Source organism: Maniola hyperantus, chromosome Z (assembly GCF_902806685.2).
Source record: "Maniola hyperantus chromosome Z, iAphHyp1.2, whole genome shotgun sequence".
Classification (NCBI taxonomy): domain Eukaryota; kingdom Metazoa; phylum Arthropoda; class Insecta; order Lepidoptera; family Nymphalidae; genus Maniola; species Maniola hyperantus.
Genome location: NC_048564.1, coordinates 13,430,826 through 13,457,631, shown reverse-complemented (window position 1 = coordinate 13,457,631; position 26,806 = coordinate 13,430,826). Strand labels below are relative to the sequence as shown.

General features: G+C 39.3%; 3 protein-coding genes across 4 annotated transcripts; all 3 read right to left on the bottom strand.

The window, feature by feature from the left end:
• Positions 1-80: 80 nt before the first annotated feature.
• Positions 81-3,496, bottom strand: LOC138404513 (thrombin inhibitor hemalin-like). The gene is made up of 6 exons (XM_069508733.1): positions 3,389-3,496; positions 3,100-3,190; positions 2,919-2,987; positions 1,758-1,798; positions 1,117-1,210; positions 81-233 (listed from the first exon to the last, which is right to left on the bottom strand). Exons 1-6 carry the CDS (start codon positions 3,486-3,488, stop codon positions 113-115), a joined length of 516 nt encoding a protein of 171 aa, XP_069364834.1. The 5' UTR covers positions 3,489-3,496; the 3' UTR covers positions 81-112.
• Positions 3,390-4,390, bottom strand: LOC117995779 (ATP synthase subunit b, mitochondrial-like). Its single transcript, XM_034983773.2, has one exon. The coding sequence runs from the start codon at positions 4,377-4,379 to the stop codon at positions 3,606-3,608; it is 774 nt and encodes a 257-aa protein (XP_034839664.1). The 5' UTR covers positions 4,380-4,390; the 3' UTR covers positions 3,390-3,605.
• A 1,092-nt stretch (positions 4,391-5,482) lies between these two features.
• Positions 5,483-25,219, bottom strand: LOC117995432 (chitinase-like protein EN03). 2 transcript variants are annotated; one of them, XM_069508770.1, is made up of 10 exons: positions 25,035-25,219; positions 13,971-14,221; positions 13,427-13,559; positions 12,099-12,269; positions 11,099-11,267; positions 10,111-10,241; positions 9,636-9,761; positions 8,962-8,994; positions 7,756-7,855; positions 5,483-6,703 (listed from the first exon to the last, which is right to left on the bottom strand). In XM_069508770.1, the coding sequence occupies exons 1-10, from the start codon at positions 25,141-25,143 to the stop codon at positions 6,592-6,594; spliced, it is 1,335 nt and encodes a 444-aa protein (XP_069364871.1). In that variant the 5' UTR covers positions 25,144-25,219; the 3' UTR covers positions 5,483-6,591. The 2 variants fall into 2 exon arrangements, with proteins under 2 accessions (XP_069364871.1, XP_034839344.1); XM_034983453.2 differs by lacking the exon at positions 8,962-8,994 and having other exon boundaries at positions 25,035-25,217.
• Positions 25,220-26,806: the final 1,587 nt, after the last annotated feature.

The following is a 26,806-nucleotide window of genomic DNA, read 5'->3' as shown; positions in this document are numbered from 1 at the left end:
CTTGCGCTCCGTGGCTCAAGCCTGCTGCGAGTGAAAGAGGTTCAGGTCGCCGCAAAGGAGGTAAATTAAAGAAAGATGTGTGCGGCAGGGTTTAGTTGAAATCTGGCTTGCGCTACTTGACGCCGCTACAGGCCTTGCTGCAGTCCTGCTGCGATTGGAAGCGGTTCATGTTTCCACCGCAGCCGCTGTACGAGAAGCCCCGACAGCGCCGTATCGTTACGTCGTAGAACCAGCTGCAACAGAAATACTTGTTTGCCACTAATCCACTAGCGATTGGCTTAACGGTCAAATCTAATTATACTAGATAGGACTAATGTAAAATTTGTAAGTTTGTTAAATTACGGGGTAATCTCTGGAACTACTGAACTTATTTTGAAAATTCTTTAACCAGTAGAAAGCTATGTACATTATTCCTGAGTAATATAGGCTATATTTTATTTTCAAAAAAATTAGAGATCTCTACGAAAATTGTAAAAGACAAACGTGCGAAACCGGAATGGGGCGCTAGTATACTATAAAAAGACTGACCGACTGATCTATCAACGCAAAGCTTAAACTACTAGACATCATCATCATCATCATGATCATTAACTGATAGACTGCCACTGCTGGACATAGGCCTTTTGTAGGGACTTCCACACGCCACGGTCTTGCGCCGCCCGAATCCAGCGGTTCCCTGCGACTCGTCTGATGTCGTCCGTCCATCTAGTGGGGGTCTTCCAACGCTGCGTCTTCCGGTGCGCGGTCGCCATCCAGCACCTTGAGATCCCAACGTCTATCGGTTTTACGAACTATGTGCCCTGCCCATTGCCACTTCTGCGCAATCTGTTGAGCTATGTTGGTTACTCTAGTTCTTCTACGGATCTCCTCATTTCTGATTTGATCACGTAGAGAATCTCCAATCATAGATCTCTCCATCGCCCCTGAATGACTCTGGGCTTTCTTATGAGGCCCATAGTTAGCGGCAATGTCTTGGATCAATATGCCATTCTTATATTCCATATACATCACAAGCTCAGATGCAGCTTTCTCCATAGATTCAATTTAAAGATTACATATATTTAACTCTGTATAAACACCTAAACATTCTCCTTTTATAAAATTAGTCATACCTACCTTGGGTGATAACTGTCGCAATGCCCAAAGTCGTGTTGCAACCGGCAAAATATTCTAGACGTAAGGTTTGTGGGGGCCCTCTTAGTGCCGACATCTGTGGGGAATATGTTTCACAATAAAATATTAGCATGGTAACCATAACTTAAACTAATATATTATATTTACAACGAATCAACTACAATCACAAAAAATAAACAGCTGAAGCTTATGACTTCGTCCGCGTTCACTCCATAAATTTCAAACCCCCATTTGTCCCACTTAGGGATGGAATTTCGGATAAAACTTTCTTGGTGGATTCCTAAATGTCACTAGGCCCAGCGGCTTAGGCTGTGCGTTGACATATAAGCCAGTCTTGAATTTCATATATACAGATGCATGGCAGGTTGTGCCACAGCAAGCTGCCATACATTCCTCGTGTCGAGGTGCAAGACGAGGGTGCGAGGCAAGGTGGATTTTGATGACTGCATTGAGCATCGTGCAAGTGGGGCACCAATAATTATGTTCGTACGAGATATGAGTAGGAGCCACCGAAGGGGTTTTAGTACTTAGTACAAATCCTATGCTACATAACTCGATGTCGTTCCCAGAACGTCAGATATCCTAGAAGAATATTTCCCCCGCGTTAACAAAAAAAGAATTACCTCGACAGGTGTTGTGGCACTCGGACAATGTGTTGAAGGCAATGATATTAGAAGAAAATAGGTAGATACGTTATACGCGGACCGCAAGTGGCACGTTAAAAGTAAGCTAATTAGCAAACCTGAGCTCAGTCGCCCGCTGTCGTCGCGCTATCGACGACGTCGTTGATAGTAATGTGTATTTTGTTTTCGTCTCCCAAAACAACCGAAAATGCCGTCGTGTGTGATGAGATTCTGCACAAACTACACAAGCAAGGTTTCCAAAAGTCAAGGAATCACATTTCATTCGTAAGTAAAACTATTTCTTTTATATAATTCGTATTTTTCACTTATTTAACAATAACAAACTCGTGCACGTTCGTGTAAAATGCAACTCATTGCAATTTCGACCTTATGTCACATGCCATAAGTACGTATCAAGTTATCGTTGTACGTATTTTAAAGTTTCCGATCAAAGAATATAAAATAAACAGATAGGTTTCTTCTGAGTATTGACAATTCAAATAGTGTGCATATTTCCTGTTTTAGGGAAGGATTTAATTTAATTTAATTTTTATTATTTTTGTTATAGCGGCAATAGAAATACATTCTGTGAAAATTTCAACTGTCTACTTATTACGGCTTACGAGATACAGCCCGCTGACAGATGGACGTACAGACAGCGGAGGCTTAGTAATAGGGTCCCGTTGGCACCCCTTGGGCACGGAACCCTAAAAACGAGCGGAACCGCGGGAAAAAGCTAGTTCGTAATATATTAAATACCACAGTATAAGGTTTTTATTTTACTATACAACTACAGTGTAGGCATAAATCGGCATTAGCCGAAAAGACTTTACGGTTTTTTTTTTTCTTTGGAGTTTCTAGTATACCGTCTCGTCCCGTCTCTTTTACGCTCGCATTATTAGGCATATATCCGTCCTTCTTCCACTCTTCTGTGCAGGACGAGGTAGTGCAAAATATAACCGTCTCTTTTTCGTGCGCAACTGAAGCTGAGGTTATTAGTTCACCGTCCTTTACTCTCTGTTGTGTGAGGTTAAAATACTATCTATGCGTTTATGTGTGTTGAGTCTTTCGGCGCTGACGCAGCGTGCCATTAATAAACATCGAATTTGATATAAGTAACCTATCTACCTCTTTTTCTTCTAATATCATTGGTTGAAGGTGTTAAGATTATACGGACAATTCCCGATATAGTACGACTTGCAGTCCTCTAACTTTAAGTCAAAGTAGAATCTGCAAAAGTGATTTTGGTTGTTTTGGATATACGAATAGAAATAGCAAGCAAACGAGCATCGAATACAAAAATACTTATGTTCTTTAATTAATATGTAGGCATAAAACTTACCTTGGTCGTGACCACCCGCTTCCATCACAATCATAACTATTCGGTTGAAACTTACAGATTACTCCTTGATCCAGATTTATGAAATGAATTGCTAAAATAAAGTAAAAATTCTTCAAATATTTCATTTCCTATTAAGTTACCTAGACTCAAAAGTCAAAAGATAGATTTCATATCCAAATGATTACTTACATTATACTTATACTGATAAATTATTTCTCACTAAATGGCCTAGCATTACCCCCAAAGTATTTAGTCTTTCTGCATAAAAAGCAGTGATTAAACAACTTACATTCAGGCGTCGTGGTATTATTGACATCGGTACTGTTGTTTTTTGAATCGAAACATAACACAGGTAATACAAAAAGGTATCCAAGAAACCAGCTCGGCATTTTAATTTTACATCAATCGTTACAAACTTGTAAGCAACGTCGACTTTTTATTACACATAAAGTCTATTGAATTTTTCATCACCATGACATTGAATGTTCAAAGATAACAAAAACGAGTTATTTTTGAGCAGTACGATTCGCTAGAGAAGCTACGTCAGCTATAGCTTTGTTGAGATATGCTTTCTCAAAATCTGGTGTAATAGATTTCATGACATTGTGAAGGATCCACTGCAGCATCCATTTCTGCTGGATTCGGGCAGACGTGCGGTACAGATTCACCTGGTAGTCCATGCGGCCGGTCACGGCGAGGAACATGCGCATGCATCTCTCCCTGTACGCCGCCTCGAGCTGCATCGCGATGTTCTCCTTCTTAGCATCCATCAGGAGCTTCTGACCTTCAGCTCTCCCCTGAGCTTCTTTGGCATCTTTGATATTTTTTTCTAAAACGCTCAAGTCATTCTTTCTACTCTTCTCCAACGCATCGGCGAAGTCATCTACGTCCTTGTCCAGCATCTTGGCAAGTTCGGGCCCGAGTCTCGTAGAAGCCAAGTACATAATCGGGACGATGGACAAGGCGCTGTAATATTCGTGTTCCATCACGTAAATTTCCTTACTGAATAGATAGTTCGCAACGACTATTCCGAACACGTATGGGCCGGTGACGCCCGTTTTTGGATGGAAGAAGAGGAACCATTCCTCGGGTATGAACCCCATGCGAACTTTCCCGGGTTTTTCAGCCCGTTTCAGTGTTACCTCGGAAGAGCCCTTGGTACGGCCGCACACTGGGGTGCTTTTCTGATGCCGAGTGGGACACGTCACCGTGTGTGCCAATATTAGAGATGGTCCAAATTGTTTAGGACTTAGTAACTTTAAAATATTATGAATAATCATTTTTATAATTACTTTAACTTGTAAAAAACTCTAATTCTTAAATTAAAAACTTAAGTTTTTTGATAGCTTTGATACTAGCTTTGACATATAATTTATCTCCTGCCTGGTGCCTGCCTGGAGTTTATCCGTGTCAAGATGTCAAACATTAGTTTATGGTTTGAATGAGTTTAAAGATGAGGTTGGATTTATTTTAATACTTATTTTATTGTAATGCTTCCTTCCCTTACTATGTACTATGTACAGCACCCAGCACAAAATAATGTACATCGACTTTTAGATGGAGATAGCGGATTTGTAGAGCTTGTCTCTGTAGTTGAGTCCGACAAAACGTCATATAGGTATGAGTGACAGAGACAATGCTGTACAAAGCCGAAATGTCATTCTAAAGGCCGATGTACATTACTTTCTGCCGCGTACTGTAGGTTCTATTATTATAATAGTGACGACTATTAATTTGGGTTATCATCATGATCAACCCATCGCCGGCCCACTCCATTACTGACCACGGGTCTCCTCTCAGAATAAGAACACATCTTTGAGAAAATTATGGCGAACTCTCAGGCATGCAGGTGCCAGTGAGTCCCACATACCCGCCCTTGTGCGGGATAACTAATAGCATAGAAAATAAAGGTTTTCTCAGGAAATTTTCCTTCAACATTAAAGCATGTGATATTTACCCCGACCTCCGATTAGAAGGCGGACGTCCTAATCACAGCTTAGTTGCCAGTTAGTAATACATACCCAAATTAACAGCAGAGATAGTGTAGTGGTTAAGACGACGGTCTTCTATTTGGGAGGTAGGAAGTTCAATCCCAGGCACGCTCCTCTAACTTTTCGGAGTTATGTGCGTTTTAAGTAATTACATGTAGGTATATCACTTGCTTTAACGGTGAAGGAAAACATTGTGAGGAAACCTGCATGCCTGAGAGTTCTCCATAATGTTCTCAAAGGTGTGTGAAGTCTACCAATCCGCACATGGCCAGCGTGGTAAACTACGGCCAAACCACACTCTGAGAGGTGACCCGTGCTCTGTAGTGAGCCGGCGAAGGGTTGATCATGATGATGATGATGATAACTAACCGATTCTAAAGAAAAACAACAGGTTGAACTTCAATAATTCTTTTATTTTAAAAAATATCGATACATTATCATCACTGCATAATTAAAACTGAGATTATACGAGAATGAATCCAATGAAAACCCTCAAAAGTTATATAAAATACTGAAACCTGCTATTTAGGGCAATGGGTATGGGGCTCTTGATCCGTGGGCCCGTGGCATTTTGTCTGGCTTATCACCCTATTGTTAACCACTTAACCAGTTGCTGTGCCCACGGCTCCGCTCGCGTGGTCTCAGTGTAAGTAGGTTTAGATTGCCTTGCGCCCCGTAAGACTCTGCGCCCGGGTGCACCGCACCCCTTGAACCCCCGCGGCCCCGGGTTAAGACGGGCCTGCTGAGAAAGCCTTTCTTACTGAGTTTTCATGCTTCTTCAGTATCCTAGTATCACTGTGCTACTGAGAACCATAGAAGTAATATTGCTACCACCCGACGGGTGACATTCTCCATGATACTGCACACGTATCACCTTTCGTCGTTGGATAATTAGTAAAGCATACTACCATTCTAATGATGCGCATACATGAACAATTTTTTAACACATTATTGTTCGCCAATGCGTACCTATTTTTTTTTAAAGAATATTAGCAATGTTAAATGACTAATATTCCCCTTTCCTCTCCAACTAAGCGCCAGGCTTGTGCTAGGAGTAGGTACGACAATAGTGCAACGGGAGGGGTTTGAACCGTCGACCTTTCGGTTTTCAATCCACTCCTTTACCGGTTGAGCTATTGAGGCTTCGAATATCGATTTGGAGCAATCTGGAGCAATTATTTGGCTTAACATTGCTAAAATTTTCAGGTATTGCTCGGTATTGCACTAAATTGTTTCCTGTGGTCGTGACGTTATAATTGGCAAAACTGCCTAGAATTGTGGAATTTGATTGCCCGTGTAAGCGTACCTTAATGTAAATAGTACGCAACAAATAATATCAAATTAATCGTATCAATTTTCAGAACTTTACAGCGCTTTCAAGGCTTTCATTGTAATACACTTATAATATAAATTAAAAATTGCAAAAACACTGAAGAAATTATATATGTCTACCTAGGTATTATATTGAGATTGTGATCTTATTCTATTAGCTGTAGCTGATTTATAGGCGATACTTGGCCGCACGCAGAATAGGGTACTTATCCCCAGTGCACAAGCCGCGGAAGTCGTCCATGGACAGGTCTACGATGGACACACCGCCGAGACCTTTAGACCTGTAGAGAGAACAAAATATTGAATAAGAAATTTTGTGACAACGACAACACTTCTCCGTTTAGAGGACTAAGCCTTTTGAGCTAGTGTAGTTATAGTGAAAGTGTAGTGCTAGTGCAAATCAAAGATCACACGAACAAAGTGAAAGCATAGTGCTAGTGCAATTTAAAGAACACAAGAACAAAGTGTCTTCCAATAAGGTATCTTAACTATAAACTAAGCTAAGTCAATGGACAGATTCTTAGGTATAAGTACGTTTATAAGTTTAGGTTAATATAATATTGCTTATTAGCCTCTTTCATAGGCTAGATTGTAATGGTAGTAAAGTACTGGTGACAGTGCTTTACGACAAAAAAAAAAAAAAAAAAAAAAACTTCTCCGTTTGCCGTGGAGACCCTGGGGCTATGAATTCTTAGTGCTGAAAAAAATACGAGACATTTCACCGCGATTAATAGCCTCATCTGGTGACAGAAGGGCTGGCTCATTTTTTGCGCCACGGATCGGCCTGGCTGTCCAGCGTGGAAATGCAGCCAGTATTCTTGGAACCATTCCACGTGGGCATGATTTGTATAGTAATTAGATAAGGCTAGCTTTAAGTGTTATTGTAATACTAGCTTATGCTTGCGACTTCGTCCGCGTGGACTACACAAATTTCAAACCGCTATTTCACCCCCTTAGGGGTTGAATTTTCAAAAATCCTTTCTTAGTCGATGCTAACGCCATAAGCGTATAGCGCCATAAAGGATTTTTGAAAATTCTGTATGCCAAATTTCAGCCCGATCCGTCCAGTAGTTTGAGCTGTGCGTTGATACATCAGTCAGTCAGTCAGTCACCTTTTCCTTTTCTATAAAGGAAACTTTGAAGGCACTCCATAATGTTCCCAACGGTGTGTGAAATCTGTCAATCCATACTTGACTAGCGTGGCCTGGCTGAACCCTTATTTTTTCTAAGAGGAGACCTTGCTCAATAGTGAGCCACCAATGGGTTGATGATGAATGAATGAATGAAGATGCAGATGACTTCGCAACGGTCATGATTGCGGATAAAAACTCACTTGGCGTACTGCGCCTTCTGACCAGCAGTGTCAGGGTCCTCATAGCTGACCCACAGACCGCCTTCGCCGCTGTCGTCCGGTAGACGGAATGCGTATGTACCTGCACACAAACACAGTTTCATTTTACACACATTTCCATAACCTAGGTACCAATCAACTGATAGTGCAGAGAAAGCGTGGTGATATCTACACAGTGCAGTAATGAGTGCTGGGAAAATATTTTATACACCACACTAAGTACAGTACACGACCGAAAGTAATGTACATCGGCCTTTAGAATATCATCTCGGCTTTGTAGAGCGTTGTATCTGTCACTCATACCTATAAGGCGTTTTGTCGGTCTCAACGACAGAGACAGTGCTCTACAAATTAGCTATCTCCTTCTAAAGGTCGGTGTACATTACTTTCGGCCGCGTACTGTACAATGTATTGAAACACGTCTTAAAATAAAATAAAAACTCTGGAAGACGGTACACTTTACTAACAACATGAGGAACGACTTTGGAGTAGGTACTAACTCAGTTTTTTTTCTATAGTAAATATGGCCGCTAAACAGCTCGATTGCGGGAAAACTGCATCAATTATTATTACAATGGCAATTGTTGTGATTGGCTGTATTTATGGTATTCATGTTGGAACAATGCATTGTAGCCAATAGTGAGCAAGCGTCAACCTAGGTGATTGCGATCGTGACATTGTAGCTGTCATTCTACCGCAACCGAGCCACTGTTCTAAGCTGCTATTCTATTTAACAACCATTAGCAGCCGCATGTGCAACTAATTACGTTGTTTACTAATTACAATGGAAATTAGTAAACAACGTATCTATACGTATACGTATCTATGTACCATCACCGTGAACATAAAATAAATAAAACGGTACAAATACAGTACGCGACCGAAAGTGATGAACATCGCCCTTTAGAATGACATTTCATCTTTGTAGATAGTTTTCTCTGTCACTCATACCCATATGAGGCTTTATCGGTCTCAACGACCGAGACAGTGCTCTACAAATTTTGTAAAGCACTAGTACAAATCTGCTGTTTCCTTCTTAAGATAGATACTCGTCACTTTTAGCCGCGTACATAAGCGCGCAATAAGAAAGGTTAATTAATACGTATAATGTATTGCTTCCAAGTAATGATTCGCCATTAGGATTTATATAAGCCTAGCTAAAGCCAAAAGCTGTTCTGAAGTACCAACCAAAAAAATCTCCATCCTTCGTTAAGCCCATGTCTGAAAAGTTAAATGTAGCAGCTATAGAGTTGATCGTCTACATTTTGGCAGTGGCAGTCAGCCAAGCCGGCACATATCGTTTGAAGGCATCAGCGACCTCTATCTAGTACATAAGTCTAAAATGGTAGACGTATCAGTGGGGAAAATTGATGGAATTAAATAAAACTCCAACCACGGAGAAAACTAACAACTTATGAAAAAACGAAGACCTATGTCTATAAGAGTGAATTAAATTGACATAAAAAGCCTATGAAAAAAATAGGTTATTAGTGGAAACGAAAAAGCCGTGTACTGCTGACTCATAAGGGCGTTGAAAACATTTGACCCTCCAAAACACAAACCATAAAATACTAAGCCAGGGCATAAATTACTAGTGAATGCATTAGAAATTACCCAATTCATAAAGGACAACCACCACTTTCTGAACATAGTTCAAGTTTTTATTTTCTTTTTGTGATTTGACGTGCTTTTTAAACACCTCACTAACCCATTAAAAACCCCTATTCAATAACATTAAAAAAGTAAAACAAATCTACCACCTTGGCGGTTGTCATTTACAAATAAATTACTCGAACCAAACTGCTCAAGCATAAAGTAATGCAAATAATAAAAACCCTTGATTCCAATAATATAAGACTTACCGAAACGTTTGCTGGGATCGGTGACCTTTCTAAGATGAGGCCTCATGCCCTTTTGGTGGTTGGGGTTGATCAGCTTAGCGCAGATTTCCGGGTAACTCAATATTCCCTCAGTTTTGGTGTACGGTCCTTTGGGAAAAGCAAAAGTTATTAGCTAAACAGTGGTAGACTAAGAGGGGTTTGAGGGGGTGGTCTACCCTGGGCTTCGGGGTAAGGTGGCCCCTAAACTTTGAGAAGTCCTTTAGTCTAATCCCCACGCAATTTCAGCGAGTGATTTTGGTGTTGCCCGTTAAAAAATAAAGAGTGAAATAGTTATGAAAAGGATCGTTTGTAAGAAATGAAAAAAAATGCACTAAACATTGCTATAATATTAGTACCATTGAAAGACGAGTGAATGAGTTAATATTCTGGGCAGATGCACTCCACCTTAAGCTATCTCCTCTTTGGTGTGATGTACTTAGATGTACTGATTTCTTACCGGCTTCTCCAGCCTCGTTTGCATGTAGAGGTGGCACTCCCGAGATCTCTGAGTCAGAGTCCAGTTTCCATGTGCGTCCGTAGGTTGCAATACCCAGGACAATCTTGTTGCTAGGCGCGCCAGCTGATAACCTGATTAAATTCCAGTTTATCTATATTTTATATAGGTATATAAAAGGAAAAGCTGACTGACTGACTGATCTATCAACGCACAGCTCAACTAGATGGATCGGGCTGAAATTTGGCTTGCAGATAGCTATTATGACGTAGACCTAAGAAAGGATTTTTGAAAATTCAACTCCTACTAAGTAGATCAAATAGGAGTTTGAAATTTGCATGCTCCAAGCGGACGAAGTCTAAGCTTCTAATGCCTTATTTTTGAAGTGAAACTTGTTTATTTGGGTTAGAAAGATAGTAGTGGGCGTGCCGCAATAGGTTGACTTTATGAAAATGGTTACCAGGGAAAATAAATTTAGTATGGAACGGTTTAAATATGATGTCACTTCACTCGCATAAGTTTGTCACGACTCACAAAATGTTGGATGACAGATGGATGACAGGAATTCTCTTGCGGATCTCCTCGTTTCTCATTTTTCACGTAGCATCATGAACATACTCCAAGCATCGCCCGCCCTCCCCATCGCCCGCTGAGTGACTGAGCTTTCCTATAAGGAGCTTTCCTATAGTTAGCGACCACATCTCGGATGCATATGTCATCACTGGCAACACGCATTTTTGAATTTTATATTAAACTGTCTCATTTTATATAATTTTGTATCAGACTTATCCGTGTGAACTATATAAATTTCAAACCTCACAGGGGTGGAATTTCAAAAAATTATTTCTTAATGGATACCTGCTCTCTACAAAAAACACACCTTCCAAATTTCAAGTCTCTAGGACTCACGTCAAAGGACCAGCGGTTTAAGCTGCGCGTTGATATAGAAGTCAGGACTTGAATTTTATATACAGAATCAAGATTTTGTTACCAGTAGTTGATGGCAGCGTCTACGTTAAGAAGGTCGTTACGGTTCTGTGGTTTGTAGGTGGGCGCGGTGTAGTCAGCCTCCTTGGGATTGCGTGACGGCGTGTTGTAGTCGAAGGCGTTAACGTTCACGATGTCAACTAGGTTGATGATCGCAGGCACGTCGTAGTAAACTGAGAACATGAATACGAATCTTAAAAAGTATAGAAACTCACCATTTTGCTAGTGCCCGTTATTCTGAGGCACGACTAAAAGTTAAGTGCAGCTGCCGAATCTGCTCACTCTTAAATACTCAGTCTTTAGTAAGGAATATGTTTTTGAGGCGCTTGCGTTTGAGACCCTGGTCCATTATCGGACACGAAAATTTTTGCTACCTTATGTCCTAAAAATTGTTCCACATGTCAGGGGATCCAAGAACTGCTACTACTTTTTCCTTCTCATGAATTCCCTGTTGTTTGTCTGTCTTTTCAGGGTCCTTAAATATATTGACTTAACTTTTGAAAAGAATAAAATGCAAATTTTTTAACTACATAAGTGTGGTTGGACTTCGAGCAGTGATCGCCGCTGATTTCATCGTCGATTTGATCGTTGAACACCGCCTTTATCTCCTTTGTGAGCGCAGTGAATCCCTTGGAGTGCTTCGCCTCCTTGTCATCCACAGGCGTGGGCATGATCAACCCATCACCGGGAGAGCACGGGTCTCCTCTCAGAGTGAGAAGGGCTTTGGCCATAGTCTACCACGCTGGCCATATGCGGATTGGTAGACTTCACATACCTTTGAGAACATTATGGAGAACTCTCAGGCATGCAGGTTTCCTCTCGAGGTTTTCCTTCACCATGAAAGCAAGTGATATTTTAATAAATAAAACGCACATAACTCCGAAAAGTTAGAGGTGCGTGCCCGGGATCGAATTCCCGACCTCCGATTAGAAGGCGGACGTCCTAACCACTAGGCTATCACAGCTTGGTGTGTCACAGGCGTGGTGCTAAACGGAAATACTCACTAGTGGAATTAACGTTGGGCAACACGGTGATGGCGAGCTGCATGTTGGGCTTGAGGTTGAGCGCCGCCTTCAAGTCCCTCACGAGCGCGGTGAAGCCCTCACGGTGCTCCGCCTCCTTATCATCCACGGGCGTGGTGCCAAATGCCTTCTTGATGCCGTGCCAAAGGTTGCCTGGATAATATGCCTCAGGTCAATATTTGCTGATTCTTGTTAAAATATTACTAATTAAATTATTGAAGTAGGCACTAAGTAGGTAAGTTTAATTGGTCTGGTGAAAGGCTTCGGCCGTGGCTAGTTACCACCCTACCGGCAAAGCCGTGCCGCCAAAAGATTAAGCGTTCTGGTACGATGCCGTGTAAAAACCAAAGGAGCATGGTGTTAATAAAAACTGCCTTACCCCTTCCAGGTTAGCCCGCTTCCATCTTAGACTGCATCATCACTTACCACCAATTAAAAATTGAACTGTTGTGTTGCGGAAGTGACATGAAAAAGTACCTACCAAAATACATACGGGTGCTTAACGATTCAGTGTCATTCCAATTCGAGACTTTTGTACAATTTAAATACTTTCAATGCTTTCAATAGATCGTGATATGTATTTGAATTAAAGATTGCAAGCAATAATTACCTACTGAAATGAAAATTGCCACGTATGTATAAAATGTTACAACATAATATTTTTGTTCCGAATGTCCTCTATATAGTAATATAGTACCTCTATATAGTACTTACTAACATTTATAATTTGGATGTTTCCCGATTTTTACCATTAACGTAAGATGCCGCGTAAAAACCGATTAGGGGGTTGATTATATTGCTATACCTCTCCTAAGTTGCCCCGCTTCCAAGTCAGACTGTATGAAACTTACTAACAAGTGACCTCAAGGGCTAACTTGTCACATAAACAAAATAGTACAATATTTAACACTATTTAGTCAATTTTACGTTCAAAGTTTGAAACATCGGCGCAAATCAGTATTCTACAGGATATATTTCGGAGAGTGTGCTCAAGAACTTTTTGATCTAGTTCCTGCTTCACTCTTCTACTATCGTACCGCAAGGCATCGCCAACGCACCCGTACGTAGTCGAAATTCCACGGATACGAACGAAGCGATTTGCCTCCTCCTTCCTAATTCGAACCGCTAGGATTTGGAATGCTCTTCCAGCGTCAGTCTTCCCCTCCAATTTTAATATGGGTACCATGGGTTCAAGAGTGACTAGGCATCTTCCAGACTAAACAAGCACGCTCCATTTTAGCCTGCATCATGATTTGCTTGTGGGTTTGATTGCAGGCAAGCGTTGGTCTATAAATTAAAAGAAAAATTACCTAAAGTTCCGCGTATCTTCTTGGGTTTGATCCTGGCGAACTGCCAGGCGAGGTCGACGCCGTCAAAGCCATGTTGCTCGGCCAACAGCACTGCGGAATTGACGAATGCCGTACGTGCTTGTGGCGACTCGAGCTGCACAAACGACAAACATAAAACAACTAATATGCCTAAAGGTAAAGGTTATAATAAGGTCGACTAAAAGGTGTAAGATATTTATACTGATAGCCTAGTGGTTAGGACGTCCGCCTCCTAATCGGAGGTCGGGGGTTTGATTCCGGGTACGCATCACGCTTTTTCTTTTCGGAGTTATGTGCGTTTTAAGTAATTAAATATCACTTGATTTAATGGAGAAGGAAAACATCGTGAGGAAACCTGCTTACCTTAGAGTTCTTAATGTTCTTAAAGGTGTGTGAAGTCTGCCAATCCGCATCTGGCAAGTGCGGTAGACTATATGGCCAAGCCCTTCTCACTCTGACAGGAGACCCGTGCTCTGTAGTGAGCCAGCGATGGGTTGCTCATGATGAGGTCACTTCTATGACTTACCAGTAAATTGTATTTCTGTTCGTCTTCCTTGTCCGCGTCTCCGCCGATGGACAGAAGGACCTTCAGGCCAGGGTACTTGCTCTTGAAGCCGGTGATAGCGCGGTAGTTGGCGTGGTTTCTGTCCACGTCGAGGTTCTCGTTGAGCGAGATGGCCTTGTAGGTGTCAGGCTGGACACCCGCGTAGCCGTACACCAGGTGCGTGCAGAACGACAGCGCCGGGTCCAGGTCCATTGGCAGCATGCGGGCTTGAGCTGGGTAAATGCATCCCTCGACTTTATTTCAATTATACAGGCTATAACCAGAACGCTAGCAAAAACTTAGCGTAAAAACCATTTGCTTCATTTCGTAGTTTTAGTGATTTAGTATCTTTCCAATCCGCAATATAGCGTTCCAAACTGGGGTCAATGTCCCACCTACGACGTAGCATTGACTCTGAATGGCCTACTTACGAAACGTTCGTTGACCCCTAGCGTCAAACAGATGTTTTATTTGCAATATATCGTGAACTTTTATTGGATTTTTTAAAGAAACTCTCAATAGCTACTAGCCCGGAGTTAGGAAGTTAGCGGTGTTTCACCCCCATGCCTCGGAGAGCACGTAAAGCCATCGGTAGTGCGCTGATCTCTCTCCGGTCATGTTGGATTTCCGTCCCATCGGGCTATGAGAGTGAGGGAATAGAGAGTGCATGTTTGCACGCACACTTACACTACAATATCTCCCGTGCACTTAGCTATTCTAGAGAGTGGCCGCCGTGGCAGAAATTCGATCGGGAGGACATTGTTATTGTGTCACACCTACACCAGAACGTCCCACTAAACAGGGCCGTCTTAGGCCATGCCCGGGCCCTTGGGCACACAAGAATTTGGGGCCCTGTTGGAAAGTAAAAAAGTGCATGTCAAATATTTTTTTAACAAATTTTTTGTCTGTAGAAAATACTAAAATTACAAAATACAATTCGCTAATTTAATCCAAAAAAAATATTTCGATTTAGACGTGGCTAAAATAGAAAAAAAGTAAAGTGCAGGTCTTTCGGGACCCCCTTGACGATGGGGGCCCTGGGCACGGCCCCGTATGCCCATATGGTAAAGACGTGGCACTAAGTCAGCTTCTATCTAAGAGATAATCCAACCCAATATTTTTTCGGCCAGGCCGTGGATCTCATGATCCGAAGCTGAAAAGGTTGACTACCTGACCCCAACAAGACAATAACAAACCAATCTAACAACACGTATAAACTGTAGCCTATAAATGAACGTAGGCGAATTTGTGTCCGCCGCTACACCGCTACCATTACATAAATTAACCACTTAAACGGTATACTCTGAAACCTAAGGTTGCCACTACAAAAATCCATACTTTTACTAATATTATAAATGACAAAGTTTGTCTGTCTGTCTGTAAGCTTTTCACGGCCCATCAGCTTAACCGATTTTTATGAAATTTGGTACATATAAAGCTTGCATTCCGGGGAAGGACATTACTTGTTATCCCAGAAAATTAACGAGTTCCCACGGGATATTTATAAAAACATAAATTCAAGTAGACGAAGTCGCGGGCATTGTTTAAAATTTTATGAAAATAACCATACTAATATTTTAAATGCAAAAGTGTGTCTGTCTGTCTGCTAGCCTTTCACAGACCACACGTTCAACCGATTTTGACGAAATTTGGTACAGAGATAGCTTATATCCCGGGGAAGGACATAGGCTACTTTTATCCCGGAAAATCAAAGAGTTCCCACCGGATTTTAAAAACCTTAATCCACGCGGGCGGAGTCGCGGGCATCATCTAGTAAAAAATATGTATTAAGCATTTTCGTTTTTTCATTCTGCAAGAGCACAATTACCACTACTTAGGTATATTATTTTCTAAAGCGCTGGCACATAATTATAAGATACTTACGGGCTTTCAAAGTTAAAACTACATGAAAGCAGTAATAATAAAATCTAGCCAATTTTATCACTTTCTAATCTTTCTATGAGGATTTGGTTCTTAAAGATTGCAACATTCTGTATCTGTTTCTTTGAGGCCAGTTTTGTTAGAAAAGTGACACCCCTTCTTTTACAAAATATTTGTTTGATAAAAGAAAATGATCGATCTATTTACCTAACTGAAACATAGTATTTTTGCGTACTTACTATAATTATGTTTCTTCAACAGTAGGTATATAGTACGCAAAGCCGAAATCTAAATATATAAAAGGAAAAGGTGACTGACCGACTGATCTATCAACGCACAGCTCAAACTACTGGACGGATCGGGCTGAAATTTGGCATGCAGATAGCTATTATGACGTAGGCATCCGCTAAGAAAGGATTTTTGAAAATTCAACCCCTAAGGGGTTTGAAATTTGTGTAGTCCACGCGGACGAAGTCGCGAGCATATTACATTATAGGTATGTAATATAATTGAATACTATTCAATTATAGCACGGTTGACAACCCTAGTTTGACCCCGTCTGCCTCTCACACATATCACAACATATCCTGCCAGGGCAATATAGACTTTATTGTTCATTATATAAAAGTAACACACAAGCTAGCATGACGTAATCGTGTTCAAGCAAGATTATCTTCAGGTTAAGGCCAGTCGAAATTGCACAAAACACTTTTCTTGGTGGCTCATATCTCAATACAAGGATACACTCGGTTTCATGATTGCTATTCAATTTTATTTTATGAACTTTAATGAGCCTATGGACAAAATGTGAGTATTTATTAACGACTTATATATTAATTTAAAAATAAATAATAGTAGGTACCTACCCATATCATAAATGCGAAAGTGTGTTTGTTTGTTGGTTTATTGGTTTGTCCTTCAATCACGTCGCAACGGAGTAACAGATTGACGTGATTTTTTGCATAGATGGGTATTGCATAGGTAAACGCCTGGAGAGTGATATAGGATACTTTTTATCCCAGAAAATTAAAGAGTTCCCACAGGATTTTTTAAAACCTAATTCCACGCGGACGAAGTCGCGGGCATGTTCCAGTCATTAGGTCCAAATTTAACAAATTTTAATGTAGTTTCGTAATCCCACTTCAATATGAATTCATGAGATTCTAGTCCATCTATACCTAAATAACAAAAAAATTACTCGCTGCGCATGCGTTCATAGTGCATTAATTAGTCGGTATCTACACTAATATTATAAAGAGGAAAACTTTGTTTGTTTGTTTGTTTGTTTGTTTGTTTGTTTGTTTGTTTGTTTGTTTGTTTGTTTGGTTGTACTGAATAGGCTCAAAAACTACTGGACCGATTTTAAAAATTCTTTCACCATTCAAAAGCTACATTATCCACGAGTAACATAGGCTATATTTTATTTTGGAAAAAAATAGGGTTCCGTAAGATATTTGGGTTTTTCGGACACAAGGTGTAAAAAATCAACCAGAAAAGTTACTTATTTTGCGTACGCTGCCTAAACTATAAAAGATAGAACCATAAAATGTTCTAATTAATTGTAGATCTTATAAATATCTACAAAAAAGTCCGCGACACACTATACCCATCTATGTCGAGTGAGGCACAGCAACCATTTTTTTATTTAAAAATCTTGAATTTTTTTTGGACTACATTTAAACGCGTTTATTTTACTCATGCTATTAATCCTTATCAAAATAAATGATTTCATCACTAAGAACAGTTTATGGAGATAATATTTGGTCTTTGAATGATTAAAATTGGACGTTTGGTTTTGAAGTTATGGCGAAATTAAAATATTACGATTTCTGCTGCACGGCCCGTTGCGAAGTGGGCGTCACCAAGGCGGGGGTGCGCGTGCGGGAGGGGAGTTTAGTAATATTATAAAGAGGTAGTAGAGGAGGTAGGGGGTAATCTCTGGAACTACTGAACCGATTTTAAAAATTCTTTCACCAGTATTAAGCTACATTATTCCTGAGTGACATAGGCTATACGGGATCTTTAAAAACATAAAACCACGCGGGCGAAGCCGCGGGGATCAGCTAGTGATAGATATTTTTATACTTTGTTGGTGTCAGTCTGAATTATTTTAAGTACATTATTTCTAGTAATATTAATTTACGAGAATCTTCTCTGTTTAGATAGTAAAGAATTTCGCACTTTGCTCACGTTTGTATAAGTTGATGATTATGTAAGTATAAGAAAAAAATTATACGGAGGTCGTTATGATGTTATGATTTTTGTAAATTATTATTACTAAGAAAGCATTTATTGCTAACATAATTATGGTTACAATATATTACATAGTTTCTTGAAACACGTGTGATTTTCAATTATTAGGTCCTCGAGAGGGTGCAGTAGGCCTCCTCCAAGCTCTCACATAGCTCTCGTTCGCAGCCCACTCTGGACCCGCTGTTGCCACGATGTTATGAATACTTATAATTACTAATACTAATAGTAATGATAGCTACTAATAGTAATATTATAAATGCGAAAGTGTGTCTGTCTGTCTGCTAGCTTTTCACGGCCCATCAGTTCAACCAATTTTGATGAAATGTGGTACAGAGTTAGTTTACATCCCGGGGAAGGACATAGGCTACTTTTTATCCCGAAAAATAAAAGATTTCCCACGGGATTTAAAAAAAACCTAATTCCACGCGGACGAAGTCCCGGGCATCATCTTGTTAATATTATAAATGCGAAATTGTGTTGTCTTTTGCCTTTCACAGCCAATCCCCTGAACCAATTTTGTCAAAATTTGGGAAATAGCGTACCTACCTTAATCTCGAAGACGGACATAGGCTAAGTAATTTTTATTTAAGAAGCTTATTAAGTTACACAGACCGTACCGCGTTCGCGAACATCATGTTATATAAAAATTTTATATACATAAAGATGTAAAGTATGTGATAAAATAATTGATTATGGGGGTCAAGGGGGCGTCAAAATGGAATCTCCCGCCACGGCCGGCACTGCTTATAATACAACTAGCTTATGCTCGCGACTTCGTCCGCGTGGACTACACAAATTTCAAACCTCTATTTTACCCTCTTGAGGGTTGAATTTTCAAAAATCCTTTCTTAGCGGATGCCTACGTCATAATAGCTATCTGCATGCCAAATTTCAGCCCGATCCGTCCAGTAGTTTTAGCTGTGCGTTGGTAGATCAGTCAGTCAGTCACCTTTTCCTTTCATATATTTAGACTAGCTTATAGGCGGTTTCGCAATCTTGCTCTATATATGCTACTAGCTTATGCTCGCGACTTCGCCTGCGTGGACTACATAAATTTCAAACCCCTATTTCACCCCCTTAGGGGTTGAATTTTTTAAAAATCCTTTCTTAGCGGATGCCTACGTCATAATAGCTATCTGCATGCCAAATTTCAGCCCGATCCGTCCAGTAGTTCGAGCTGTATGTTAATAGATTAGTCAGTCAGTCAGTCCTTTTCCTTTTATATATTTAGATATCAATATGCTATGTTGGTTGTATATTCGTATTTCGTATAGTTATGAAGTTGTTGAGTTAAATGAATATTATGTAAACAAAATTTATTAGAGTAAGTTAACCTAAGTATCGACCTATTTGTAAAAGATAAATAAGTATAGGTAGCAATACTCTTTATCGAACAAACTTTTAAAACAAACACATTATTATTGTTTGTTCGGTTAACCACTTTGTGCCACGTCCCGGTACTTTACCCCGCGCCTGTTTGCTATTCTACTCAAGATTCGAGTTTATATGCCATTTTATATAGGTAGGTAGGTAGTATGCTTGTTCTATACTTAGTTGACTGACCTTCACGAATCGTAAGTCGACGACACTTATTAGGGTTCCGTACCTCAAAAGGACCGTTATAAGATCACTTTGTCGTCTGTCTGTCTGTTCATCTGTCCGTCTGTCGTATCTGCCAAGAAGACCTATAGGGTACTTTCCGTTGACCTATAATCATGAAATTTGGCAGGTAGGTAGGTCTTATAAGCTATAACACAAGTAAAGGAAAAAATTCGAAAACCGTCAATTTGTGGCAACAAAAAAATGAAATGTTTTCACGTAAAATTAATTTACTAAATCTATGCCTAAGATGGCACAGTCCGTCATTAGCTTGCAGTGTTCTACATAAAAGTGTTAAGTATATCTTGTACATTGGTACGGAACCCTTCGTGTGCGAGTCCGACTCGTACTTGACCGGTTATTTTTATTAGAATTTCATACAGGTCCTAAATGCTAATTTTGGCTGTCTTAAGTTCAGGTCTAGACCAAACGTAGACCTCGCATCGGCAACATCAGCTTTGCCCCTTTCGTTTCCCACTCAGAAAGAAAACGCTAAATTGAATGAGCTGAGCTAAACATTAATTTATGAGTCATCATCATCATGATCAACCCATTACCGGCTCACTACAGAGCACGGGTCTCCTCTCAGAGTGAGAGGGCTTTTGGCCATAGTCTACCACGCTGGCCATGTGCGGATTGGTAGACTTCACACACCTTTAAGAACATTATGTAGAACTCTTAGGCATGTAGGTTTCCTCAGGATGTTTTCCTTCACCGTTAAAGCAAGTGATATTTAATTAATTAAAACGCACATAACTCCGAAAGATAGAGGTGCGTGCCCGGGATCGAACCCCCGACCTCCGATTAGAAGGCGGACGTCCTAACCACTAGGCTATCACAGCTTACTAATGTACCTATGAGTACATGAGTTTAAATGCTAATCAAAAGGATTCCAGTTCTTTTGAACCTGGAATCGGTCAGTGGTCAAAAATATGTTTTTTTTATAACTTTCATAGTGGTGTTGTTATTTCTTGTACGATGGTATGGAACCCTTTGTGTGCGAGTCCGACTCGCACTTGACGGATTTAATTTTTTTATTGCATGTAAGCTTGTCTTGACGACAATCATGTTTAATAAAAAGTAGAAAAATGTGAAAAAATCTGCTTTTCCCATGATCAGGAGTGAGCGAGCTCTCGGTTTGATCCTAAATCGACGATATTATGTCAAAATATATTAGGCTATAGTGACGTAAAATCAAAGAAAAATAGGGCTACCTGCGTCAAATGTACTAACATTGGACGCCTGTCAGTGACGTCGAAGGCTCGACGTCGAAGTTCCCTAACTGTCGTGAACTGTGCCCTTAGCCCTTGAAAATTCAAATACATGATCCCTACTAAGAAGTACTAACAGATATATAAGTAGGTACACTACTGTTATAGTCGGGAACTGACTAGAAATAACTATTGCGTCCTCTATTCTAATCAAGAAGGTACCTGCTTACTGGATCACTAATGTATGCTAGCCATTAGGTAAATAGGTATTACTATTAGGTAGGTAGGTACTTAGTAATCATATACATACCTACATGGTTATACCCTATAGATTCTGAAAATACTAGATAGCTGCACATAACATAATAAGAATATAATTTCCAAGAATTACAATCTTATTTGTTTCGATTTATCTCTCAAAGCATTGACACGCCGATATCCAGGTCACAGTATAATAAATGTGTGTAGGTAACTATTATAATAATTATCGTAAATTGTCTTCGAGCAATGAGCATTGTTACTAATTAGAAATGACGCTCTTATCGGTCGGAGGTCAAATCCTGTAAACAACGCATGATTGGGGAAAAACATGTTTTACCCACTACGGAAGGGAGATGGTACGGGTTTAAAGACGAGTTTTTACGTAGTGTGTACACAAACTTACCCAGTTTGGCTCGTATTAACAATAATCAATCAATCTCAATACATTTTTATGTAGATGTAGGTAGGTACCTATCTATGTTCTAAAAACTAATAAGTATCTGTTTCAGTGAGCATTTAAAAATCTTGAAACCCATATGTAGGTAACCTAAAACCAGATTTTTACGGAAATCTGGCTAACAGATATACCTAACCTAGGTATATTCCTAGAATGTGTCTTCAAAGTTTAATCCACCTTGATTTGTTAATATTCAAAATATCAGAACGAAACTACGTTTGTTTGAAGAGCGCTGAGGAGCCCGCTAGCCGAATAAAAGTATCGGACCTATTTTGATGCGATTTTTAGCATTAGATAGGTACATCACTATCCTTTCAGAGCAGTTTTACTGAACATATGCATGTTTTGTAGTTACATGCCTACAGGGGATATGTAGACCATTCATCATCATCACTGAACACGGGTCTCCTCTCAGAATGAGAAAAGTTTTTAGTTTTTGTAATTTAAGATTTATTTTCTATGGTGATACAAGCCCTAAAAATAATGATTTTACTAGCATATAACCTTGCCTGTTGTATGCCCTACGGGTGTTAAGAATAATGAAAATTGTACTTACTAATCTTGATTTACTTTTTGTAAAGTTTTTAAATATCAAAGAACCTACACACAAGCTAACACAATAGGTTAACTCATTAGGTAGGCATGCATATGCATGCCGTCATCGATCCATCGTGGGTTAAAACAACAATGAGGCGATTGTAATCAACTAAACCACCTGAGGTATTATAGGTATAAGGAAGTAGAATAGGTAGGTATAGATGTGGTCGAACAAATAGCCTTTTCAGTATTCACTGATAAGAGGAAAACTCTGCATTACTCACTACAATGAATCAGGTCTCCAATTAACTGGCCTTCGACGAGACGTTTTTTGCCTACCTACACTTACGGTCGCTTTAAAATGTAAATGACACTTCTTATCTTGGTCTAAATCTGCCGAATTCTATGCAAATAATTATAATTTTATGTAAAAAATAAATTACAGAAAAATAAAAACCGACTTTAATACCTAACTTGTGGTTAGGTATTAGTCTGTCATTAAGGTTTTTTTTTGTAATTTTTGTAGCACTAAAAATTAAAAATAATTTAATTTATAAGAGCTAATATAGTTATATAATAATACTTTTTGGTGCCGGTGTCAATTAGCTTATTATCTGCTTCTATTTGAGACGAATTGAGAACCTCCTCCTTTTTTGAAGTCTGTTAAATCTTCGAATCATGTTACATAAGTGTATCGAAAGTGGAGACTCTTTTTACGCGGCATCGTTAGAGCAACGTACCGAAACGCTAAATCACTGGGCGATACGATACGTCTTTACCGGATGTTATTATATATATACACGAAATACCTATAAAAAGCAAGTTTTCTACCAATAGACAAGCCGCAATAATAACCATGACCGAATGCCATTTGTAACGTTTACATATAGGTAACTAAATACTATAAAAAATATACATCATATATAAATCAATGCCAACCTGTGTTGGTATCATAACTGTTACGAGCCAAGTCTGAACGGTGTGCAAAGCTGACACTGCCCAGTGCTCTAAGCAAAGAACAAAGCTTTGGGGCGGAATTCTCGCCTATGGATTAATTTTCTTTCAAATAATTACCGAATTTTCCCCAAATACCAACTATAAGATCAACCTACCTGCCAATTTTCATGATTCTAGGTCAACGGGAAGTACCCTGTAGGTTTCTTGACAGACAGACAGACAGACAAAAAAGTGATCCTATAAGGGTTCCGTTTTACCTCTTGAGGTACGGAACCCTAAAAATAATATTTGTATCATTTATAATACAGAGTAATAGATGTGAATTGGACTCAGCCTCATGCCAGATAACCATTCGACAAAGTTAGCTAGCTGATTTAGTCTATAACTCTAATAGTGATAATATATTGTAAAGGTTGCCCCTCTGAAACTTGGAGGCAGTCAGTCATATTATAATTTAAGGGAATTCGTCAGTCGTGGTAAGAAGGAAAGGACAAAATAATCGTCATTATAGTCAAAATAATTCTTAGACGGGCGGGTTTTGTAACCCTCGTAGCTTCAGCGTTAAGTTCAGTTAATTAATATCATTACCTTACAAATTTAACAATTGACAATCAAAAAGTGCACAATGGAACGCATTTTGAATAAATGGTTTGAGTTTGAATTTGAAATAGGTAACAGCGCAACTCTAGCCAAAGGCTCCCGCAAAAATCAAATTCCCAGGTAGTGTCTACTTTGCACACCCAGCGAACTTGATTTGTGACATGGCAAGTTATAACTATATAGATCTAGACCACACGTGATTCGTTTATTGCATAATTCAATTGCCTACCGGAGAATTGAATCTGTTTATTACCAACTTAAAAGTAGGTAGGTACCAACCTATATCTACCGAGGAAAAATAAACCTGTTCATAATTCGATTTTAGACAAATATATGCACAATAAAAAGTCTTAATGGTCTTAGGTCTTCATAATGTGAATGATATCAAATAAATTCATTCTCCGATTTTGAATATTCTGTGAATTACTTACGAGCAATGGATGTAATCTTATGAGTCATCAAGGAAAAAAATAAAATAAAATCGTATCATTTACATGTACCTCAGAAGTCAGAAATTCATATATCTGTACATGTAAATGACATGAAACCGGAATCTGCAAAACTCCATTACATACGTATGATCGTTTCGAAAAAGAAATTTTAAACTTTATTACTTCTATATTAAATCGCGTTCGCCATTTTGTTCACGTTTTGACTATGATCACGACGTCCATTATTTTTACGGTTTGCTTTTACCACGAAAGCCCAAAAGGACTTCAGAATGACGGAAAACCAGCATAGGAAGGTACACTATTGTTAACTTTTCTCCGTACATGCCCACATGGCACACCGTAATCTCATTTTGAAAGGAAAAATTTCAAGTCCGATAAGGAAAAACGGTCAATTTATATTTAAAATATTCAAGATATTTACAATGATCAAATATTATTTACAAGTTAAAAAGCACAAAATTGTTAAAATATGTTAGCTTTTATTGATTGTATTTTATTTCAACAAAAAGTAATCTAATTCATGTTTCGAGAGTTTTTGCCTAGTATTTTCTCATTAAATCTTCAATAAATCGTCATTATCTTTCAAATAGTAGGTACCTACCTGTGCATTTTTTATTTTCTTTAAACTTTAAGCAATTTCATGGGATCAAAATTAAAAAATTGGGGAACGCTCAGCTCAGCAATAGACAGTTAAAAAAAGTTTTAACGGATTTTTACAAAAATGTGAAAAAAAGAATCCATTAAAATCTTTTGAAAATAAGGATATTTTTTCAATAATCTGATTTAATTCGTAAAACACAAGAAAAAATACAATCGCAACAAAATAATAAATACTTACATTCTCTGACATAGCTCTTGCTGTCATAATAGCACATAACTTTGCTCTGGGACACGGGCGTGGAGGCGGCAACGGCCAGGAGCGCCGCGAAGGCGATTAGGGACTTCATGGTACTGTGGTGCTGCGTCTATCCGCCTCGGAGCGAGCTTGACGAATAAGCAACTTCGAGGGAACGCTCCGCCAAAGTGGCCGCGGCTACAGCAGCCAGAAGGTCAAAGATTATAATATTTTAATGTCGATGTTTACAATTCGATATGGCCGCAGGCTGAGACAATCTGCTGACCGGTGTACTCGGGTCACGTTCCAACTTTTATCGAATAAAATATTCAAAACCAGCGACCCGCCCCGGCTCTGCACGGTTGTTAAGAACCTAGATACTAATGTGGTGTCAGTGTGGTTATTTTATTATATTAAAAAAATAAGACAGCATTTTCGATGAAAACTCTCAGTAAACTTGATTTCTTCGATATCTTAAACAATTATCGTCATATTTCAACAAATTAACACAAACGACGGACAAACAATACGTAACCTTCCTCTTGAATCATATAAATATAAATATATAATAATATATTTGTGTAGGACAACTGAAGAAACTAATAATTATATTGTTACTAGCGACCCGCCCCGGCTTCGCATGGGTGTAACGTAGATACTAATGTGGAGTCAGATATCTACTCGTGTGGTGTCAGTGAGGAGATTATTATAGGCGCCGCGGCACCGCCCGCCGCCTCGGTCTCTTTTTGTTGCGCGTTAGTTTTAATCAGGATTTTTTCCGACCTAATACACATTATTTCAATTTCCCTAGGGATCTCTAATTTTTTGAGAATTAAACTATACCTATAAACCTTCTTCTTAATTCACTCTATCTATTGGTGAAAACCGCATTAAAATCCGTTGCGTAGTTTAAAAGATCAACGCGTTCATACATACATACATACATACATACAGACGCGGAAAGCGACTTTATTTTATACTATGTAGAGAATAACATGTACCTATAGGATAAACATCTTGGACTTGAAAGTGGATTAATCTTATTCCTAATCATAATAACCTAATCAGTTATCAGTACCTACCTATCCCTAAATCCATACTAATAGTATAAATGCGAAAGTGTGTCTGTCTGTCCGTCTGTCAGTCTGTCTGTCTGCAAGCCTTTCACGGCCCATCCGTTCAACCGATTTTGACGAAGTTTGGTACAAAAATTACTTGCATTCCGGGGTAGGACATAGGCTACTTTTTATCCCGGAAAATCAAAATGTTCCAACGGGATTTTTAAAAACCTAAATCCACACTTTGATATAAATTTGCCCTTTGAAATCTGAGTGGAAAGTGGTAATTTTGCTCGCTAGCGTGCAAAGTACGAGTTGAAATTCGAACGTGATGACGAACTGTGGTCTATGGTTGCGTACCTACTTATTTTTTTCTTTCTATTAAAAACTAGCTTATGCTCGCGACTTCGTCCGCGTGGACTACACAAATTTCAAACCCCTATTTCACCCCCTTAGGGGTTGAATTTTCGAAAATCCTTTCTTAGCGGATGCCTACGTCATAATAGCTATCTGCATGCCAAATTTCAGCGATCCGTCCAGTAGTTTGAGCTCTGCGTTGATAGATCAGTCAGTCAGTCAGTCAGTCAGTCAGTCAGTCAGTCACCTTTTCCTTTTATATATTTAGATATGGTATTTTTACCTTTACCTATCTTTTGGTCTAATTTGACCGGACTATAATGAAAAAGGTCCACGCGTTACGAACTTACTTTTATTTTA